The sequence below is a fragment of the Lithobates pipiens genome, unplaced genomic scaffold, assembly GCF_037356315.1.
Source record: "Lithobates pipiens isolate NorthernLeopardFrog02 unplaced genomic scaffold, aLitPip1_a1.2 Scaffold_13, whole genome shotgun sequence".
Lineage (NCBI taxonomy): Eukaryota > Metazoa > Chordata > Amphibia > Anura > Ranidae > Lithobates > Lithobates pipiens.
This window is the reverse complement of record NW_027507718.1, coordinates 163,516,673-163,540,888: the sequence shown is the minus strand read 5'-3', so window position 1 is coordinate 163,540,888 and position 24,216 is coordinate 163,516,673. Positions and strand designations below refer to the sequence as shown.

General features: G+C 39.9%; 1 protein-coding gene across 10 annotated transcripts in view; it reads left to right on the top strand.

Annotated features, from left to right (window-relative positions):
* Positions 1 to 23,303, top strand: part of ADGRL3 (adhesion G protein-coupled receptor L3) — a 1,264,347-nt gene extending 1,241,044 nt beyond the window's left edge. For 4 of the 10 annotated variants that reach the window (XM_077475785.1, XM_077475784.1, XM_077475783.1 and 1 more), the window contains one exon: positions 21,501 to 23,303. In XM_077475785.1, coding sequence (XP_077331911.1) covers positions 21,501 to 22,300 — 800 coding nt within the window. In that variant the 3' untranslated portion in view covers positions 22,301 to 23,303. The remainder of the gene's footprint in view (positions 1 to 21,500) is intronic. The other 6 variants (XM_077475790.1, XM_077475798.1, XM_077475797.1 and 3 more) reach the window with 4 other exon arrangements.
* The last annotated feature ends 913 nt before the right edge of the window (positions 23,304 to 24,216 follow it).

Sequence of the window (24,216 nt, the reverse complement as noted above, 5' to 3'; positions counted from 1 at the left end):
AATCCCTTGAGCTTCTTTAATCTTCACAGTGGTATCTTCCTCAAATGTCACCCTCGCCTCTCTGCTGGGTCTCTAGCTTGACACTCTAGATACCTCTCAAGCTTCAGCCACGCTGGTGTGTGCGGTCCCTAGCTTGACACACAAGGCTGCTCTGCAAGTGTCACCTCCACTGGCTAAGTCCCTGGCTTGATTCCCACTGAAGTTTCCCAATTCTCCACCATTCCCGGTTGGTGAGAATGCTGCTCCGGTATTTGCTTCAGTTACTCACTGTGGTCCCTGGTAATAAGGCGGATAGTCCCTTACTGGCGACAGCTTCCCCTCCACTTTCGACCACGACAGGTTCTCCGGCCGGTAGAACCGTCACTTCTGATTGGACTGCAAGCCGGAGTCCCAATCCTGCACTGCTCTCTTCCTCCTGGATAGGTCCTCAGACAGCCTGCAGCCAGATGCCCCCGGGATAGGCCCAATCTCCGGCCTAGCAGCCCGGGCACACAACACACGTCCACACAGACAGCCATCCAGGTGGCACAGAACGTAGATCACCTGACCTCACCCGAATATATAGGCTCTCCAAGCAGGCCAAGGGATTCAAGAAAACTCCTGCTCATTGGCTGGGATACTTCATATACCCATAACCTGACCTTGGGTTGCCCTTCTTGTATCCAGTGCCACCAAGTACCCAGCCACCTAGTGGTAGAAGAGAAAAATGCAACAAGGCCAAACATAGGGAGAAATCAATAGATCTCTAACAATAAACCAGGATAACTACTCCTGCCAAGTAAATTTGTGAGGAGCATCCCTGCCTAAACTCCAGGGTGCTACATCCACCCGCTGTCCAAAAAAATAAATTTTAGAGTTTGTAGAAAAATAATTTGAGCTGAGAGCAAACCTGAGAGCAAATGTCCTGGCAAAAACTGGGATTGGTGGGGAAACGGGGAATGAATAACAAGTAACAGTGTATGTGAAGTACCACATGAAATAAACATGGTATTAGACACATGAGATAGTAGATCACTTATGACAAGGGCATATCAAAAATAGTTATGTACAATTTTAAAAGTATGCAAGAGCAATGGCATTGCTTCCTAACTATCTATCTAATATATGCAGTAATAACAAGATATAGAAAGGGTTAGGGTTGTTGTGTGGTTAGATCCCTGTCTCTCCTTAGCCAAGGAAGATGCACCAACTCAGCAACACCTGAAAGAGAGCAAACAGCAATGCAAATGCATCCTATCCTATGGTAACAATAGGCATGCATCCTATCCTATGGTAACAATAGTGCAATAAATATACATACGTGATTGAATGGTTTTCAATTATCCTCAGTCGAAGACAGCATAGCAGTGTAAATACACCTCATAGAATATTGTATTACTTACATCTTTAGAAGCAGGTCCCATCCTCTGTGGAGAATACCACCTTCTTCTCATTGATCAACAAACTTACATCAGCACATAATGTGAATAAAGTTCACTCAGGTCGGCAGGACTCATGCCACCTGGTGACCACACTAGAGACAGTTCTGGCATTTGGTTTAGTCCAATATTCACATGCATAGCGAGAATTGACCCTTCTATTATAGCCTAATCTAACTAACTAAATACTTGGAGTCCAAAACAGTTTCCAGTCCACTTTATTCATTTCATACAAACTTCCTTCCCTCTTCGCTTACCGGCTTCTTTCATGATGAGTGAATATACTGGGCCAAATGAGTAATGGGGCCATAGGGCTACCTCCTTCTGCAACCATGACACCCAATGTAGTAGCCAAGGTAGATGCTCGAGTCTCCATAGCAGGGAGAGTGTGGGTGTCGCGGAAGGAATAATGGCAGTGGGAACTAACACTTCCACTGTGGAGTCTGCAGGCTCACCAGACACATCTGGTTCCTCGGAGGAAGAGTCAGTCAGGGCCGAAGTAGGACTGCCCGAATCAGCGGCTTCAGTACTGGATATGTGTTCCTCCACTGAGGCATACCCACAAGCCCAATCCACCCTCATCACCCGCAACGGTAGTGGTGGCCTAGCAGCTATCAGCAGCAGTTCCCAGCATTGACAGCACTGGCTCCAAGGACACATAAACAGGGCATACCCGGAACAATGCCAGCAGACAATCCCCATGGCCACGGAGATTTGGTAAATACACAGGGCAATTTTACCCTTCGGTGCCATCCGAGTGCCTGTATCAGTAATCGTGGTTCCAGAGGCGAAGAAACGGGCTATTTCCCACGGGTCATATTTGGCCAACATGAGTTGGGGGACTTCAAGTCCTGGAGCTCCTAGGTGCGTCATGTTTCCTTTCAGGCCACGAGGTCTCAGCATGAGGACCCAAGATGGATATATATACAACCTCTACTGAGGGAACAGTCAGCTTGGATATTGACTGGCAATAGAACAGTTCTTTGCTTGGATCATAAACCTTTAGAAATCAGTGCTCTAACTGAAACATAGATTGGAAAATCTGGGTCTTATCAAATACACAACCCAGATCAAAGCTTTTCTTACTCAAGAAAAACTTCTAACTCTCTGCTTCCAGACACAGACTATACAGTCCAGTAGTGGTCCAACTGTGCACTTTTTCATACAATTTCTTTACTTGATAGTAACCTCTTTCAAGGCATTCAATATCCCCAGTTCCACTCCAGTCCTCTTTAACACAACATTCAGTCATTATGGGACAAATCTGTTTAGTCTCTAGATCAGTGATGGCGAACCTTGGCACCCCAGATGTTTTGGAACTACATTTCCTATGATGCTTATGCATTCAGCAGTGTAGTTGAGCATCATAGGAAATGTAGTTCCAAAACATCTGGGGTACCAAAGTTCGCCATCACTGCTCTAGATAAACTTATTTTGGAAATGTTCCTCATTATGAGATTATTATTTTGATTATTATATTATTATAAGGAGATTCATTATGAAATCATTTGTCATAATGGATGTCATCCCAAAGGGTGAGAGTCCTCGACACCTTGTCAATACAGGAGACTTGGCCGCCAGAGGGATCCCATCTTCTTATCAACATTCTGGAGCTCAGCATAACCCTCCAACACTGGAAACACTATCTAGAGGGTCAACACATCAAAATTCAGTTGTGCAATGCCTCAGCAGCAATGTACAATGATCAGACAGGAACCAGAAATATAGCGGCAAGAGGTAGAAGGGGTCTCTTCTGAGGGGATCTCCACATTCCAGGATTGTCTGCTTTTCACATACCAGACATGCACAATTGGCAGCCAGACCACCACAGCTGGCAGTGATTGGACCCCTGGGAATGGTCCTTAGTCCTGGAACTGTTACACAGGTGTAGAATGCTGGATGTGGACCTTCTGGCCTTCAGGTTCAACAACAGACTGGACAGGTTTATTTCCAGGTTTAGAGATCCTCTAGCAAAAGCAGTGGATTCTCTGCTGGCTCCATGGGATCATGCTCTACTGATCTTAACAGCATTCCTGTTAAAGTTCCAGTCTTGAGAGATGTAAATAGTTTGGATTCAGTCATTTCCATGCAATTTAAAGCTAAGAAGTTTATCTCTCATGAAGTTGCCTTATTTTGCTGAGGACTGAGAAAAAACAAAATGCTTTGCAATCGGGCTTAGATCAGCATTTGGCCCTCAGGACTGTTACAGGACAAATATCAGCCCTTGTGATTTTAGTGCAAATACCACTAGTCTCCCTGTCTTTGGTGTAGACTTTGGTACAGGGAGTCCCTTATGTAGCTCCTCCTGTACAACCTTCTTTGACTCTGTGTGATTTGATTTTGGTTTGATCTGCTCTTGAAAAACTGCCCTTGGAACCAATCAGGAATTTTCTCCCATCTACTCCCACTGAAAAGGATGTTTTTCTTGTTGCCATCACCTCTGCATGGCCATGTGTCTAGCAGTCTTGTCCTGTAAAGAATCTTTTCTAGGACATAATGGTGCTAAGGCCCAGTGGAGTCACTAAGGTTGGTGTCACCTGGTGCAGTAAAACATGGCGTCACACCCCCCATGTTTTACCGCACCGCCGCATCAGAGTGACTTTCCCCTCAAGCCTCCCACAGTGCCCTGTCCTGCTGCTGCAGAGTGACAGCATGAGCAGAACAGAGCAGTAGACACTTGGAAGGCTAGCACATCAAGTTCTTCTGACTAGGCTGCCACAGTGCACTTGATGATGTCACCCAAGGCTCAACCATGCCCCCACCACAAACCCCCCCCCCCCCCACCCACAGGGGGAGCACACTGCATAAAAGTCTAGGTGCAGCCGAATAGCATGCTACATATAGGGTGCAGGATTCTGGATCGTGTGCTACCTACAGGGTGCAGGACTCAGGATTGCGTGCTACCTACAGGGTGCAGGACTCGGTATTGCGAGCTACCTACAGGGTGCAGGACTCAGGATTGCGTGCTACCTACAAGGTGCAGGATTCAGGATTGCGTGCTACCTACAGGGTGCCGGACTCAGGATTGTGCTATGTACAGAAGTGTGCCTTGTACAGGGTGCAAGGCTCAGGACGGCGCTATGTACAGGGTGCAGAGTTCAAAAGCTCACTATGTACAGTTGGCAGGGTTCAAAAACTCACAAAGTACAGGGTGCAAGGCTCAAGATTTCATGGATTACAGGAAGTACATGTACATGGAGTACAAGGTAAGAAGTTAAGTACTGCATATGTTATACAGAACAGTAGAGAGGACAAAGGGGCTGCTGCCAAAGAGAAGCTACAACTTACAGAAGGGCAGGGCACACATTTCTTCCAGACAACTATGTGTGCAGTGTGGCTCAGCCCTGCACACACTGCACAGAGATGAATGATGTGCCCCTGGTGTCACCCCTCTGGCGGGTGTCACCCCCCCATAGCGACGCCACTGCTGAAGCATAGAGCCTCCATCCTTCCTAGGTTGTGTCAGCCTTTCACTTCAACATGGGCATTATTCTTACAACTATTTGTACAGCTCCAGTACATAGTTACATAGTTTGGTTGTAAAAAAACACAAGCCCATCCGGCTTAACCAATAGTAGGTGAAAAATATATATACAGTTTTACTTGTGATTATCAACCATACCCACAGTTGATCCAGAGGAAGGCAAAAAAACTCCTAATAAAGCATGATCCAATTTGCTCCAGCAGGGGAAAAAATTCTTTTCTGATTGTCCAAGAGGAAATCGGGTGTTCCCTGGATCAAATTAACCTATAAATATTAGTATCCAGTTATATTATGTCTATCTAGAAAATAATCTATGTCTTGTCCTCCAGACATTGAGCGCCCCTTTGTCCTCTGTGATGACCTTAATCGCTTGCCAACCAGCAGGCGCAGTCATACTGCAGCAGGTTGGCTCGGCTGCACGAATCGGCCGTACCGGCACAGCGGTCCTTTTAATGGCTATAGCAGGCCCCCAGCACAATGCCGGAGCCGATGCGTGTAGCCCGGCGGCAGTGAATCCGCCGTCCACATGTGATTGCTCCATAGAGAGCCAGAATGGGGATCTGTCAATGTAAACAAACTGATCCCCGTTCTGTCAGGGGAATGGAGAAAGATTGTCTGTTCCTAGTGATCAGGAACAGTAATCTCTCTCTACTTCCAGTCAGTACACTCCCCCCACAGTTAGAAACACCTCTCTAGGGAACGCTTAACCCCTTGATCCCCCCTAGTGTTAACCCTTTCATTGCGAATGTCATTTATACAGTGACGTATGTAGACGCTATAACTTTTGCGCAAACCAAACAATATATGCATATTGCAATTTTTTTTCTTTTTTACCAACTATATGTAGTAAAAAATATTGTTTTTTTTTCAAAAATGTACGGTCTTTTTTTGTTTATAGCACAAAAGAAATAAAAACCACAGAGGTGATCAAATACCACCAAAAGAAAGCTCTACTTGTGGGAAAGAAAGATCTCAATTTTGTTTGGGTACAGCGTTCCAGAACCGCACAATTGTCAGTTAAAGTGACGCAGTGCCATATTGCAAATAATGGCCTAGTCATTAAGGGGGTAAATCCTTCTGGGGCTGAAGTGGTTAAAATGAATACAGTAACTCAACACCAACTTCGCTATATGGACCACTTATGTATTTATACATGTTGATCATATCACCCCTTTAACTCCTCTTCTCAATCACGAATAAATTAAGTTCAGCTAATCTTTTCTTATAGCTGAGCTCCTCCATGCCTCTTCGGTTTGATTGCCCTTCTCTGCACTTTCTCCAGTTCCCCAATATCCTTTTTATGAACTGGTACCAAAAACTGAACTTCCAGATAAGGTCTTACTAATGATTTGTACAGGGGAAAAATAATGTCTCTACTGTTTATGCTTCTCTTCATACAAGAAACGACTTTGCTCACTTTGGAAATTGCAGCTTGGCCTTGCATGCTATTATTAAAGTGGAAGTAAAGTTTGATCAGTAACTTTTACCTATAGATAAGCCTATAATAAGGCTTACCCATAGGTAGTGTAAATATCTCCTAAACAGGGTCAATTTAAGAGATATTTACATGCAGACAGTGACATCACTGGCGCATGCGCTCTGAAGGAACAGCCACCCGTGGCGTTCCTTCATAGCCCTGTGCCATAATCGACAGCTACCAGGCGCATTTGCGGGAGTGACACCATCGCGGCATCCGGTCATTCACAGAGCCGGAGTCCGTGAACTCGGACGCAAGACAAGTGAAGATGGGAGCCCCTGCAGCGCTGACATCTCAACGCTGTAAGAGCTTAGTTTTAAGGTGAGTTTCACATAATGTGCTAGTATGCTATGCATACTAGTACATTATGACATTACCTATTACCTTGCAGGATAAGAAGAAGAAATAAAAAAATTAAAAAGTCCAGCGGTTTACAACAGCTTTAAGCCTATGATCTACCAGAACACCCAGATTCTTCTCCATCATTGACTCCCTCAGTTGTTTTCCTCCTAGTATGTAAGATATGTGCATGTTTTTAAGCCCCTAAGTGCATACTGTAACTTTATATTTATCAACATTAAACCTCATTTGTCACATATTTGCCCAATTAAACAGTGCATTGAGGTCAGCTTGTAAGTTGGAGACATCCTGTAAGGACATTATTCCACTAATATCCTTAGACTATTCATAGTATGAATAATTAAAGTGGTTGTAAAGCCTTACAACACACTTTGACCTACAGGTAAGCCTAGATTAAGGCTTACCTGTAGGTCCAAGAAATATCTCCTAAACCTACATGGTTTAGGAGATATTTGCCGAAAGACAGGCACCACTGTCTACGGTGCATGCGCAGGCCGTCAACGACGAAGATGCCGCACGATGCATAGTAGTCCATTATGCTTTGCCTTTGCAGGGAATGAAAGAGGAAGTAAACTCATCAGGGTTTACTTCCTCTTTAACCACTATTGTCTGAATTCGGTATTTTAGCCAGTTTTGTATCCATTTACAAACTGATCTTTCCAAGCTTGTAGACTTTACCTTACACATTAGTCATGTGTGGAGAACTGTGTCAAACGCTTTGGCAAAATCAAAATATACTACGTCTACAGCCACTCCTTTGTCCAAGGTTTTACTCACCACCTCAAAGAAAGAAATCAGTTTTTTCTGACAACTTCTGTCTTTCAGTCTTGTTGTCTGTTACTTAAAATATGTTTTTCTAGAAAGAACTCAACTACGGTATGCAGTCCTTTATTAAACTCTTCAGTATCTTCCTAACTATAGATGGTAAACTAACTGTACACCAGAAGGAAATTTTCCTTCACTGTTTAGATAGGGGGAACTGATGTAGAGGAAATTGTCTACTTTGAGGTGTGTTAAAGCGGGAGTCCGCCGGGACTCCGCGTTTTTTTTTTTTTTTTAAAGCCAGCAGCTACAAATACTGCAGCTGCTGACTTTTAAAATAGTGACACTTACCTGTCCAGCGCACCCGCGATGTCGGCACCCGAAGCCGATCTCTAGATCGTCACTCGGGTGCTGCCGCCGCCATCTTGGGTATGGGAATCAGGAAATGGAGCCTTTCGGCTTCATTTCCCGGTTCCCTACTGCGCATGCGCAAGTAGCACTGCGGAATAAGGACGGTCCCCGCTGCCTCTGGGATCTGTGTGTTTCCCAGCAGGCAGCGCGGCACTTGCGGAAGGGGGCGGGCACTTGCGGAAAGGGGCGTAATCTACGCCCCTTTCTGCAGAGAGCTATCCCGGAAGTGGGTGCAGTTACCTGGATTATCCAGGTAACTGCACCCCCCTCCCCCCTGAAAGGTGCCAATTGTGGCGCCGGAGGGGGGGAGGATTCCGATGAGCGGAAGGTCCATTTTAGGGTGGACCTCCGCTTTAAGTGGTATAATATCTGGCATTTGGTAATTTGCAAGATAGATTTGTATACTTGATATTTTTGACATTTGGTTTGGTGTAGCTCAAGATAATCATGGAAAGAGTGGCCTAAAAGAAAAAGAGAAGAGTGTTTCGGTGGTATGCCACTATGGGTCCATTCCATAGTCTCACAGAGAATTTCCAAGGGGAATCTCTTTACCAAGAATTGCAGGGCATACCCCAAAAACATCTTTGATTTATGTCTGTCTTGAGATTGCTAGACCCCAACCGATACAATCCACAACTGATATGAGATGTCCTTGGTCTCCTCTTAAAGTGTTACAAAACCCAGGACCCTGTATTCACTATATCTGGTCTCCCACGGTACACAGAACATGAAAATGCAATTATTTTACTAAATATAACCCGCTATATACCTTTTCTCATCAGCGGTATATAGCAGTCTTGTGACTTCTATCAGTGCCTGGCCAAGCACTGATTAAGGCTTGTAGGAGGAGTTTTTATTCTCCTATGCATGACCACTGACATCTGTCTGGAAAGTGCAGATTGGCGCTGTGCCGATCACATCCCCCCTCCCCCCCCCCAAAAAAAAATCTCTAGCAATACACCTCAAGCTGAGCATGTGCCTCTTAGGGCTCTGTACTATCAGCAGATGGATTGGAGACTGTGGAAGAAGCAGATGATCAGAGAAGACTGGATCAACCAGCCTTTTTAAACAATGCAGAGGATTAACCCCTTAACTTCCACAGTGAGTGTAATAAGCATGCTTTACTGCGTATACAGACTGATTTTGCTTATTGTGCATTTAGTAACAATTTTACTTTGTGGTAATTGATTGCTAAGTATTCTCTTTATTGGCATTTTTTGACACCGACCCTTTGCTAACAAAAAAGCTTTGACTTAATACTTTTACTTGAAGACAGAAGCAAATGGTGTTAACACAGTGCTGCTCTGTACTAAGAGTATGTAGCTGGAGCTGTTCTGTCCTAGTTCTCTATTATTTCCCAATGCATTGTGGGATACAGAAACCTCCACTGTCCCAGCACCCAGCTAACACTTTATAAATGTATCCTTTACAGCAAGGAAGCTGTCATCGTAGCTAATGTTTGATCTGTAGTTACCATGGTGCTGCATATGTAAACAGTTATGGTTATGGTTTGACAGTTGAGCAACTGTGACAGTTATAATTCACTGCCTGTTTTAAAGCGGAGTTCCACACAAAAGTGGAACTTCCACTTTAAGGAATCCTCACCCCCTTACATGCCACATTTGGCATGTCATTTTTTTGGGGAGGGGGGGTTAGGTGCCTAGTTTTGACAGGTACCTAGCTCCCACTTCCGTTCCAGCCACCTAGGCAACTCGAGGGGATGTTAGCCTTTCCCCCTCCCTCCCTGCAATCTTCTGAGTCACGTCCCAGAATATTGCCCGGACATTGTAGAGGTGCAGCGCGAAGCCACAAGCTGCCACAGCCGGAGAGAACCGAGGAAGAGAACCGAGGGCTCGGGCTCGTTGCTGGACAGTTGGACAGGTGAGTGTGTGTTTATTAAAAGTCAGCAGCTACACTTTTTGTATCTTTTGAGTTTTAATAAACACAAAACAGCTTTACTGTAACGGTTTTAGGAAGCAGTTAAATTGATGGATTTAGTTCCACTTTAAGAATAAAGTTCCACCTTTTTCTGTCAAAACACACTCCACTAGATTTGTAAGTGCTTCTTAAGCCTCATACACATGATCAGACTTCCATCGGACTTTTACGTGGATTTTGGACCGAATGGGGCATTGGCCGTGAACTTGGTATGCATACACATGGCAGAAATTTTTCAGCCAACATTCACCAAACCATGTGGTTTTTCAGATCTTTACCACCACCCTTTGGGCAACTTCTGCTATTATTGTCAGCTCTTTAACATTGGTTCGGAGCATGCGTGTTTTTACTTTGGACTTTAGTCTGATGGGCTTGTGTACACACGATCAGATGATGCTCCATCGGACATTTGTTGTTGTAAAGTTTGAGAGCATGCACAGCGAACATTTGTCCATTGAAAAACCAAAAACAATTGTCCGATGGAGCATACAGGCGGTCAGATTGTCTGATAAAACATGTCCGTTGGATGGTTGTTGTCAAAAAGTCAGATCGTGTGTATGGACCCTTAGCCTTTTAGCCATAAGGCAACTGTTTCCCAGATTTGCGAGGCTACCACTCTGTTCATGCCAGTTGGATATTTAAGCCTCATCTCATTAAAGTGTAGCGATCCCCCGAAAGGAGCTGCTTTTGTTTTTTCAGTCCGCTACTCTGCCTCTCAGCACATCTGGCAATAGTGTAAGTGCAATGACCAATGAGAAACACACATGTTATGATAAAACACAGAAATAGTCTTTACTGCAATATTTATGTGAAAGAATAAAAGACAATAACAATATATATTCAAGTAATTACCTAGAAAGCAATAACTGAGGTTTAAGAGCAATATAGCTCTCAATTCTATATTCAAGCTGCTTTCAGGGGATTCCAAACCTGAGAATGTCCCCAAGAGCAGAGGCACACTTAAATGATATATAAAGCCCAATATGACACTTTAAATCGGATTACCTTTACTCAGATTGGCTCTATGAGTCCAGGCAGGAGAGCAGAGGAATGACTCCCTTTGTGTCGGGCCTCTCTCTTCTGTCCCCTGACACCACAGGCCCAACTTTAAAGTGGTTGTAAACCCTTACAAACCACTTTGACCTACAGGTAAGCCTAGATTAAGGCTTACCTGTAGGTCTAAGAAATATCTCCTAAACCTACATGGTTTAGGAGATATTTACCTGAAGACAGCGGCGCGCAGGCGTACTGGGTAAGCCGCAGATCGCGGCGATATGCTGCAAGTGTCAGCTCCCACGCGCATGCGTGGGAGTGACATCATCGCTGTTCTGGCGAATCACAGCGCCGGAGCAGTGAGACCCACCAAGAAGATGGACGCTCGGAACAACAGGGGACAGCGGTGACTTCGCTGGCTCCTGTGTCAGGTAAGTGACACATAATGGACTACTATGCGATGCATAGTAGTCCATTATGCTTTACCTTTGCAGGGAATGAAAGAGGAAGTAAACTCATCAGGGTTTACTTCCTCTTTAACCACTTATTCAAGTCAAGCAATAGCTCAACTTTCTAGATAAACTGTCAGACACACCCAATGCAAATGCAGAGCCCTGAATATGATACAACTGACCCAGCTTATCAAGTGAAACAGGCAGGATCTTCCTCAGCAAGGAATACAGTACGGTATTTATAAATTGAAATCATATCCCCTATCAATCGTCTCTTCTCCAGAGAGAATAAGTTCAGCGCTCGCAACCTTTCCTCATAACTAAAATGCCCTTCTTTGTACTCGCTCCGATTCCAGTACATCCTTCCTGAGGACAGCATAAGTCTAGTAAAGCGGGAGAATTTGTTTACAGTGGGGCAAAAAAGTATTTAGCCAGCCATCAATTGTGCAAGTTCTGCCACTTAAAAAGATGAGAGAGGCCTGTAATTGTCATCATAGGTATACCTCAACTATGAGAGACAAAATGTGGAAACAAATCCAGACAATCACATTGTCTGATTTTTGAAATCATTTATTTGCAAATTATGGTGGAAAATAAGTTTTTGGTCAATATCAAAAGTTCATCTCAATACTTTCTCATATATCCTCAAGGTCAAACGTTTTCTGTAAATTTTCATAAGGTTGTTACACACTGTTGGCCCATTCCTCCATGCAGATCTCCTCTAGAGCAGTGATGTTTTGGAGCTGTCGCTGGGCAACACGGACTTTCAACTCCCTTCAAAGGTTTTCTATGGGGTTTAGATCTGGAGATTGGCTAGGCCACTCCATGATCTTGAAATGCTTCTTACGAAGCCACTCCTTCGTTGCCCGGGTGGTGTGTTTGGGATCATTGTCATGCTGAAAGACCCGGCCACGTTTCATCTTCAATGCCCTTGCACTCAAAATCTCACGATACATGGCCCCATTCATTCTTTCATGTAAACGGATCAGTCGTCCTGTTCCCTTTGCAGAGAAACAGCCCCAAAGCATGATGTTGCCACCCCCATGCTTCACAGTAGGCATGGTGTTCTTTGGTTGCAACTCAGCATTCTCTCTCCTCCAAACACAACGAGTTGTGTTTCTACCAAATAGTTCTACTGTACTTTGGTTTCATCTGACCATATGACATTCTCCCAATGCTCTTCTGGATCATCCAAATGCTCTGTACACCCTTGAGGACAGACAATTGGTTTTGAAATATGGCTTTTGCTGCACTTATCAATCAAGTTCAGAGCTTGTCAAGCTTGCTAGTAGTTAATCTTCAAAGTGTTGCTTTTAACTGCAGCAATCACCAATATTTCTTCAAAATGTTATCCCCTTTGATAATTGTAACGAGTTATTAAATGTGTGACCTGTGTTTAGGTTTGTGTTTGGGTCTCAGTAAGGCTCTCCAGTCACTCTGCTGGCCTGTCAAAAAAGCTGGTTTAATCCGTCTCTCAGAGCAACCTCTGCTTTGAAACTAGATTGTAAGATCTTATTATTGCTGGGTAAAGGATGATTTTTCAGTACAACATCTTTTAAGGTACAAGTTCTATACCAACTAGCCTGTAGAGGAAAGATGTGTATACTTACCTATTCTCAGGGCACTGCGGTCCAGTCACATGATCTCCCCAATGGCTAGCATCTGGAAGAGGGGAGGACAGGTGGAATGCCTGGGTGGTGACATCATACATAGTAAAGTTAAAAAATGGTAAAAATACTGCTCCAACCTCGGAGGTGAGCAGCCAACACAACAATAAGACTTATTGTAAAATAATATGTGGCGCAAATGTGTAGCCCTAATGGTATGTATTAAACATAGGACTACCTCCAAGATGTGAATCTGGAGGATGTATACACTGTGAATACAATCACATTTCACTCAAGGAAAAGTGTATACAGTAAAAAATTAGACCAAACCTGTGTAAAAACAATGCGATTAAAAAAATCACACAAAACCAAATGGTGTTTCAAACGATTAAAAAAATCACACAAGATCGCATGGATCTGTATGTAAATGTAAATCACAAAAAGTAAAGTGAATACTTCAATGCTGACAAATAATAAAATTGGAAGCAATCTATATGACTTTGACAGTGATAAACAAATAATATATTCAAGTGGTCAAACTAAATATTAATCTCATGAATATATACTACGATGTATAATATAAACTGCAGATGGTGGTCAAGGGTATATTGCTAAAGAAGGTGAATCAAATTATATAAATTCTTGATGCGCCTAGGGCAAAGCACACCAAATCGCATACATTTATAATTCTCTTAAAAATGGCAGTGATTAAAAAATCATGTAAAAACGTATAAACTAAATGATAATTGAAATCACAGACTGTGAAGTGAGTGCATTCGAAGTGGATAAGAGATAAGTGTATATACTATATACTATATTATACTATATACTATACTATACTATAGACTCTAGGAGAGACAGGGGACTGTTACATATAAAATATAATGGATGGAAGTACCGTAGTGTTATCTAAGGTATAAAATACAGATATGGTGAGTGCCAGTATTTCAGGTATATGACTACAAATAATAAACCAATAGCATAAATGCATCACAAATTAATAAAAACAATTAAATGAGTCCATGGTTTTAAAATACTGTAGTGTGCATGCAAAGTAATATAGGACCAGCTAATATTTCCTCTTATCCTCTGTGCAATATACACACGATCATTGGTTAAAATAACACCCGGGGTAGTGCCTCCACCTTCTGGGGGATGGGGTACTCTTACCCTAAATGATGGACCAACTCACCAGCGGCGGTAAATGAATAAGGCATAGACTGGAATACGGTAAATCTGGATGGATTCCGGGGAAGGGGTGTACAATCTTTTCCCTTGCTGATCAGCTGTGAATCCCAGATTCAGCCACAAGGATGTAATGGACAGGATTCAGGTTCCAAAGAAAGGGTAACCAATCTTCTCCCCTATTGATCAACGGGCGATTCAAAGGTACCACACATACACCAGGTACCTCCGGATAATAGTGGTTTCAAAAATTTAGAATTATAAATGTATGCGATTTGGTGTGAATTGCCCTACCTGCATCAAGAATTGATATCATTTGATTCACCTTCTTTAGCGATATACCCTTGACCACCATCTGCAGTTTATGTTATACACCGTAGTATATATTCACGAGATTTATATTTAGTTTGACCACTTGAATATATTATTTGTTTATCACTGTCAGAGTCATATAAATTGCTTCCAATTTTATTATTTGTCAGCATTGAAGTATTCACTTTACCTTTTGTGATTTACATTTACTCACAGATCCATGCGATTTTGTGCGCTTTTGATTTTAATCACTTGAAACCCCATGTGATTTTGTGTGACTTTTTAATCGCATTGTTTTTACACAGGTTTGGTCTCATTTTTTCACTGTATACACTTTTCATACACCACACATAGGTTTACTATGCATCCGTATATGGGGCATCCGTTATCAGCTGTCCCTCTTCTCCCCTGAAGCTGCCTCTGGGAGCTGATCGCGTGATCGGACGGGAGCGCCCAGGCAATTGGGAGGTATACACATCTTTCCTCTACAAGCTAGTTAGTATAAACTACTTGTATGAAAGCTTTCATAGGGCAAGTAGCTGTTTACCTCTTTGGGTTTTCTGTAGATCTGGGAGAAAATGCTACTATCCTATATCAACTGGACCTGACAGAGTTCAAATTGTCTAGTGTAGAAGTAAAGAGTATCATGTATAAATCTGAACCTGCATTGTATATATGGAGTTGTAAATCACATAACTGCCATTTAATACAAAACAATCTCTCTCCCACCATCCCAAAACAGCTTGGTCACAAGCAGTACACATTTTGTATTCATTGCTACCCCTGTAATCTTTTGAAAAAATATACCATGGAACACATAATAATCATTTTTCAAAATAATTTCCAAAAGTTTCAAAATAACTTCATGTAAAAGGAGAGTTGGAGTGTCATTCCATGTTTAAAAAAATATTAGGTGTCTGACTTTCTGATGGGGAATATTAGTATACAGCAATTCCACATCACATGTAGCCAAATACATTTTGTAGGCAATGTTAATTCCTCCAAACTGTGCAAAAAAATAAAATCTAAACCCCAGGTTGCAAAAAAAATAAAAAAATAAAAATCGACATAAGTGCACCAATTTTCAGTTAAAGAGTAACTCCACTTTTGTTGAGAAAAAAACATTCCCCTCTGTGTGATCTATGTACATTGCAGGGATTTTAACAAATGCTGTTGCAGATTTCTACATTTGTTATTCTGAAAGAATAGCTTTTTGTCTGTGTCCATGTGCACAGTGAATCTGTATGGGAGTAGCTTTATCATTAACAATTGATAATGATAAACCTACTCCCGTACAGATTCACAGAATCAGATTTTGAGCATCCCCTGCAACAAAACCAATTAATTATTAACAACAAACAAATTAGCTGCTGCACCTGCAGGGCTCTAATGAGGAAACTTGCAGGGTCTGTATCCCTTTAGACGTGATTTTTTTATGCGAGTACCTCACCAAAAATGTATTTTGTTGCAGGGGATGCTCAGAATCTGATTTGCATCTTAGTGCAGACTTCTGGGAAAATCAGTAAGCCAATCACGCAAGCAGGAAATTACATTTCTGGAGGGGGGGCATATTGTACACCATTTGTGTACAGAATGCATCCAGGTAGTCATATTGCATTGAATTCTACAGAATATTACAGCACTGCAGATTGAAAAGGAAAGGTCATTTTTTTTATTTGCAAATTATTTTCCCACAAAAGTGGAGTTACCTGTTAAGTCCCCAATTCCTGAAACAACTGGTCATGTAGGTGGTCTGTTATGCCATTTTTATATGGCAACATATAAAAGAATAGGATAATTGGAGGGTGAACTATTAAAAATTAAAAAAAGAATTCTCTAAGCGATCTCCTCCATCTGCTTTTGCTGTAAGCAATTTCTTCTTGCAGAGATTAGTAGGATTAGAGGACTATAAAGTGTTGCCTGGTGCATCACTTCCCAAGCATAGAGTCACACTATGATGTTACCTACTTTTGTTCGCTTCTTTTGTTTTTTTAATTCTTTATTTTAAAGATGTGACACAGATACCAGCAATAAGACAACTTCACATTACATATAAACACTGCACATAGGCTATGGTAAGCTTATCCAGTAAATCAACTATACAAAATAAGAGCAGGTAAGCGAATGAGGCCATGTAGTCTGGCCCATATCACTAGTTGAAGTCTAATACAGGGTGGATAGAAGCTTCTGTGCCCATCACTTTTTGTGTTTTCATTGAAAAAGGAGAGTGTTCGCTTCTTTAATTGAAATGTCAGTCTTGCTGGAAAGATTGTGCAGTGCAACTTCCTCTTCATTTTAGATAAGTTGCACCCCATTGTATTCCGATTTGGTACGCTTCTTAGAGACAAGATCATAAAACAGTTTAAGGGCTCATGTACACAGACTAGGTTGATCGCCGGTCACTGGGAAACGCAAAACCATTTTGCAGCCGGAGGTCAACAAGCTCCTATCCTTAACATGATTTTTCTGCATTCAGGAGAGGGAAGTCGAACCTCTAAACTCTTACAAAAGCCTATGTGTGCATGGCTTTTACGTAGTTGAGTTTAGGAACTTTAAAAAAAAAACACCAAAAGCTCCTAAACTAATGTTTAGAGGCTGTAGTGTACATGAGCCCTTAATGATATTGAATGAAAGTATGGTTGTAGAAGATTTCTAAACATCTGGGCCCTTAGTCAAACCTTGTTGGGCATCATTCTGCTGTTCCAAATCTAATAAATCTTGATAAACTTTATTCACAGTCATGGATTTGGGTTTACATCGATTCTTTTCTATCACTCCTTCACCTGCACTCAGCATTTTCTTTTTTTGGTCCTTTCCTTTGCTTTCTTAGTTCAATCTTATTTCATTTGCTTTCACCAATCTTTTGCTTTTTTTACAGTGATGTATAGGTACTTTTGGTGCACTCATTATAAAAGGGTAGTACATGGTAAGAATACACAATTTTTTGTGCACATTGCACTGGCCTGTGTCGCTATACAGTAAAGCATTTTTAATAGCGATATACATTTCTCATGTATGTCTTTTTTTTTTTTCGGCCAACATAGTGGGTTTATGTGTGTCTCTTGATTATTATAAGGATAAATACTGTATACAATACGATTATAATAAGATCCTCTGAGACTTTTTGAGTGGATGAAATTATTTCAGACAGTCTCTGTTTTATGTTTAAGGGGCATATATTTCTGCTAATGTTGTTTGTTGATAACTATACTATTCATGTAATATTTTCTTTGTTATTATTTAGGGCATGTGATAATGTTTGAAACTACGTAGTTGGTATATATTCTTTTATAAATATTTTATATAAGTTTTGTTTAGTTTATATTTGTTTTTGGATATAGTTTTTTTCTTTTTTTCCTTGTATCCTCCCTTTTTTTCTTAAGATCTGCCCTGTTTATTATGTCTAAACTGTTCATTACATTAATCGTGCTGTAATAATGTCTATGTGTAGAAGGATAGATATTTACCACTTGGGCCTATTCATTTGGCAGTAATTTACGATACTGAAGAACATATATTTTTTGAGGTGGTCAGTCAAGGAGACCTTTTTCTGAAATTATTTTACATTTTCTTTAAATTTATGATTTTTCTCTTTATCACAACACTGAAACTATTTTTCTGGTACAATACATAGTGAAGCTCTTCACCAAAGAGTGAGAAGGCAAGAAGTGAATTAGTGTTAACTGGTGTTTATTATTTACTTATTTCTCACTTTGGGTCTCAGTAGATTAAACTACATCGGGAAGCCTGTAATAAAAAACCCTACATGTTCAAAAAAATAGTATAAGCTGCCTTCCCAGTGTAAAAACACTCTGATACAGAAAGAAGGAGATGCTAAACAAATGTGCATATATGTTAAAATAAATACTTATATGTGAAAATAGGCAGATATCCAAAATGAATGCTTATATCTCTAGTGCCGTATTCATATATTCCAGATATACATCCTCAATACAATGTGATAAACACATTTACAAAAAATATATATAATATTCCACCATAAAAAATAATCAAATGTGTATATAAATCAATTCAGTCCAAAAAATATTTAATATAAAGGGACTGCCTCCTTCTTGTGTTTTGTAATCTTGTGAATTTTTGTAAACTATCTTCAGTGTGTACTCCACTGGCAGTATAAATAGTCACACACCCCGTGAGATCGAATGCCTAAATAATGCACTAGACCAATTGGACTTTTTTTAAAAGGTCACTTGTGTAATGGTTGTGCGCTGTATGTGACATCCATTTTGTCAGGTCTCAGCCATGTTTGTCATAATAACACACTTCAAAAGAGTCTGTTATCTCAACTTTGGGACAGCAGACACCAGCATACAGGCTTTTGCAGAGCTGTAAACAGCTAATTGAGTTCTGACAGGATGTCTATTGGTTTCTGCTGACCAGACCGATTGTAAAACTATGATCAAATCCTTCAGTCCTGTCACCCACAGTTTGTAGGGCAATTAATGCACTAGGAATATATAGCGTGCCATAAAATGTTTACCCAGAAAGCATTAATGCATGGGGCGACCTCTCTGAGACCTATATCCAATTCACAATTTAACAAAATCCACACACAATTTATAAAATCAAACAAGACCAAGACACATCATTATTAACTATATATTTGAATGGGGAATATCATCCTGAACAAATCAAGGTCATACATGACTATGCTAGCACATACAGAGGGTGAGATAGCAGTCAGATACCTCCTGGGTGACAGGCCCATCTGATATACTCTGATATACTACTTTGTTATCACTTGACATAAAATTGAATGCTGAACAATAATCTACCATATATTGGAAAATCTTAATACACAATTGCGTGTAAGAGAGGGACATGATACAGTCAAACACGCTGGCCACGCCTCAAACACCTAATTGGTCAGATGGCCTCTGTCAGCATACCTTTGATCCCAGAGAAAAGAGGCATGCCAGGACAGTTTGACAGTTCTCATGTACTAGCATTGGTGAGAAGAGCAGGGATTCTGATATTTGCTTTCTTTACAACTTGCACTTGTTTATGTGGGATCTTTTGTGGCCCAAATTGAAAATCTGGCTGTCAATCACTCCACCATGATACAGAAGCCAGGGAGAAAAACTGATATAGTGTAGTATTTTTATTTAACTGGACATAATAAAATAAATAAATAAATAATAAAAACATAGGTATTACACTTACATAAATTTGTGCCTGCTATAGGCACCAAAGAAATAGCCTGTACAATAAAAAGGAGCCACGCCACTCCACTCAGCTCTGGAGCTGGTGTGTGCTCCACTTATTGAAGTGATGCACGTGAGGACCGGTAGTCCCACCTCAAACGCGTTTTTGTTGAAATGATATTGTCAGAAAGCAGACTAGCCACCATATTATTGTAGTCTTAAATTGTATATACTGCTTCCTGATAGGAGGGTGAAGATGGAAAAACTCCTGTCCATTTAAAATCTACTTCAATTGTCACTGCACATTGTTTGAGAAATGTTGAAGGCCCAATTGGTGAGTTATTTAGGCAGTCCATTTGACAGGGTGTGTGCATGATTATACAGTACACACTGAAGAAAGTAAAGATTACAAAACACAGTAAGGAGACTGTTACTTTATATTAAATCGTTTTTGGACTGATTTTTTTATATACACATCTGATACTTGTATGGTGGGATATTTTTATATAGTGGAAGATATATTTTTTATTGTGAAATACTATATTTTTTGTAAATGTGTTTATCATATTGTATTAAGGATGTATATTTAGGATATGTGAATATGGTACTGGGAATATAATTCATTCATTTTGGATATTTGAATATTTTCACATAGAAGTATTTATTTTCACATATATGCACATTTGTTTAGTACCCCCTAGCCTGTAATATGTTTGTGACACCTGCAATAATTTAACCCAAAAATTACATTGTTTTTATCACTGACCACTGTAGCAAGCAATCACAGTCATTACTGAAAGGGGCAATGTTTCTTGGATTTTTCACACTATTAGCTTAGCTGGCACACCAACATTATGTCCTGGGGCATCTAAAGAGGTATTTTTATTTTGATGTATTTATCATCTGAAGGCTTATTGCTTTACAGCAGGAGTCTCCTTACTTTTTCAGTTGGAGTGCTACATTGTATATTTTACAAAGATTCATAGGCTGAAAAAATCTGTTTTATAAATAAATGAAAGGAATTTAAATTAATGAATACATTTTACTTGGAGCATTGCTGTTGTTGCAGGGTGGGATCCAGGGTGCAGAGCAGGTCTGGGTGGGGGAAGTTTTGCCCTCCTGTGAATGCTGGGACAAACATGTAATTAGGGGAAGAAGTTGACTTCTGCTGACCTGAAGTAAGACCTTTGTGACAGCACAGTGAGCCTACATTGAGGATATGCCACTGGCCCTAACTGCAGGCAGGATTTAGCCAATGGGCCATAATTTGGAGACCCCTGCTATACAGTATTAACCATTTGGCACATCTTAAAAGATTGTACCAATTAAAGAGGATACATTTTTAAATACCGGACTTTGATATGCCTTAAGTACTTGTGTATTGACACTGTTGGGCAGTCTACAGAATGAATTAAATGTATTTATAAAAATCTCGCTCATGCCATTACTGGCACCATTAGCTTTACTGGATATTAACGCAAAATCAGGTTTGTATGAAGAAATACATTTTAGTAAAATATATCACTTGTGATGTTTCTGACAGTAAGTGATGGTTATTTTCTTTTTTTTTTTGTTTACAAACTGCAATGGAAATAATTGTTAGCTGGACAACTAGACACTTTGTTTAGCTCCACTTTTCATGGCTGTTTCATTACATTCAGCTGAGGACTGAAAACATTTGAGGGTGGATGTTTAGAATTTTTTTTAGGCTTTACTATATATTCATAAATAAGCATGCACTGACAGCTAAAAATTGATTAAGAATGCAAATGTTTTAAATAAATTTATATTTAGTCATGAGTAGTATTTGAAGTAAATATGTGCCTTTTAATTGCTGCATTTACAAGAGAAAGCCTAGCTCTGATAAATGTTGTAACATTGCAAAAAAAAAAAAAATGTTTATACTAACATTAGGCATGTTTGTATTTTTTTCCAGAGGGACTTCTGAACAATGCCAGGGATACAAGTGTCATGGATACTCTACCACTGAATGGTAACCATGTGAACAGTTATAGCATTGCAGCTGGAGGATACCTTACTGACTGCGTGAAAATTATTGACCGTGGCTTTAACCACAAAGAGACTGCCTTAGAAAAAAAAATTTTGAAGGAACTTACTTCTAACTATATACCTTCCTATATGAACAACCATGAGCATTCATGTGAACAAAGTCGAAATCTGGTAAATAAATTGATAAATAACATAAACAATATAAAAGAGGATGAATCAATTGTCCTGGATGATGCCACCTCTTTTACTAATGATGAGATAATGGGCATAGAACTTATACATGAGGAGTCTGATGCCCCACTGCTGCCCTCACGTGTTTACCCTGCTGACAGCCACCAGCCTCTTCACTTTAATAGGAAAAAGATTCCGCCAGACAACAATGAAAGTTTTTTCCCCTTGTTAAATAATGAGCACACTGACGCAATGCAATCACCAAACAAGGATTCTCTTTATACCAGCATGCCTACATTAACTGGCATCGCTGTCACAGGAAGCATAACCACTAGCACTCAGACTGATTCTTCGCCAGCCAAAACTAGGGATTCAGAAGATTTATACTACAAAAGCATGCCAAATTTGGGCAACCGGAATAACATCCATCAGCTTCACACTTACTACCCTTTAGGACGAGGGAGCAGTGATGGATTCATAGTCTCACCAAACAAAGATGAATCTCCAATTGAAGAAAACTGCAAAGAACCAGCTCACCTTGTCACAAGTCTATAGAATATAAAAAGGGAAAAAAAAACCTGTTAACAAACTGTTTTACGATTTACTTTAAGAAATAATATTGTGTGTGCTCCTAAATCTTTATGCTGTAAGACTTTTTTTAAACTGGCATTTTTAGTCCTGTGTACAGGATACCGATGTAATGCTCACATTTTGTTTCTATTTTCATCCCAAAATAGACTTCATTATGTTAATGAAACAAAGCATTTAACGGCACTCTTTGTGGCCTTCTTTAATTATGCTGTATAAAGGAACTAGATGGTGTTTCTAGTTTCTAGATGAGTTATAACGCTCTGACATATTCAGGACTGGACAACATTAATTTAAAGGGTAATGGTCCATATGAGGTAAACACTGGTGCATACTGCATTTGGCTAAAGTACCTATAAAGGACAACAGAACACCATGCCAAGTCATTTCTTAATCTTGGCAAAGCAATCTGTTATCTGTTTGGTGCCATTGATATGAAAAACACTACTGCCTGCTCAGTTCAGTATTCACCCTTGATTTAGACCAATACACCTTTAAACTGATGACTGATTTATAGCAATCAGAGTTTAAGACAAATCAAATTATATCTTTTGGTTGTCAATCAAGGTTGCATTATGCTTCTTTGCGGATGTGATCAAAATATCCAAAGTTAACAAAAATGCAACCAACCCAACATTAAATGAATTTTAGAATCACATGCTAATTTCATATATTTGTGTTTTGCTGTATTAACCAACTATACCAACAAATTCAAGAAAACTAATGGCAGAAATTTAAAGGTTTTATGTGCTGTACAGATACTAGCATTGCACATGCTTTTTGTTTCTCTGAAATTCGTGTCCCTGTTAATGTAGTGGAAAATAATCAAAAAAAATTTTTTTTCTGCTTGTCTTACAAGTTTTGTCTCAAGCAAGAAGCGATGCCCTATGTTTGCCATTTACCTTTAGATTTTATAAAGCAAATGTTCACTTATTAATAAAAAATGAACACAATGATTTTAAAAGTAAAACTTATGGTAAAAAATGTGTTTTTATTACTATTACAGAAATGATTATAATCGTGACAAGCTTAGTTAACAAAAAGCATATAAATTGCCATATAGTTTACACATTTGCAGAAAACAAACAAACTGAAAATGTGATGCTGAAGTATTGCGGTGCTGAATTTCCTAATGTTCAGAAATCACAACTGTGCAGATCTACTCATACTAAACAAAATAAATAATATTTTTTTCTAGGATGTAACCATAACTAGTGCAGCAATGCTTATCATGCCAAAGTTGTATTATTATTTTTTTATTTTAGATTTATATAGCCTTTGAGTGAACAAAATCACTGTACTGTCTTACCTAATCTCACCGGTTCTGTTATTTTTCCTCGTGTTATTATGGCAAGATGAAGAAGGTCCCACACGGACCCTGATGAAGGAATCTGATCTTTCATGTTTTTAAGGTTCTTAAAAGCTTTTATAACTCATGCGAATCCCAATGGATATTACTAAGGGAGACTTTCATGTTAAAGAATCTAAATCAGAAGACACGTAGACAAGGGGAAATTTTAAGATTGCAAGATCTGGGTGTGTTTAAAGACAAATTATAATGGTTTTAAATTAATTCTATTTCATTTTTTTAAATATGTTTTTTGATATGCATTCTTTATTTTACCTTTTTTTTTTTTTTTATAATTCTTCATTTAGAATGTCACATCACAGACTTGAAGTATACAGTTGTCAGTCAGTAGTGTAACAAAATCGTATTGTTGGAGTCATATAAAATGTGTCAGAAATTTCACAATTTCCTATAGGATACAATTCAGACTGCAAATATACAATATATGATAATTCAGCATAGTAGTACAAGGTGTGTTGCTTTCTATAATAGAGGGACAAAGCGGCAAGAATGGAACCGGCAAGGTATTGAAAAA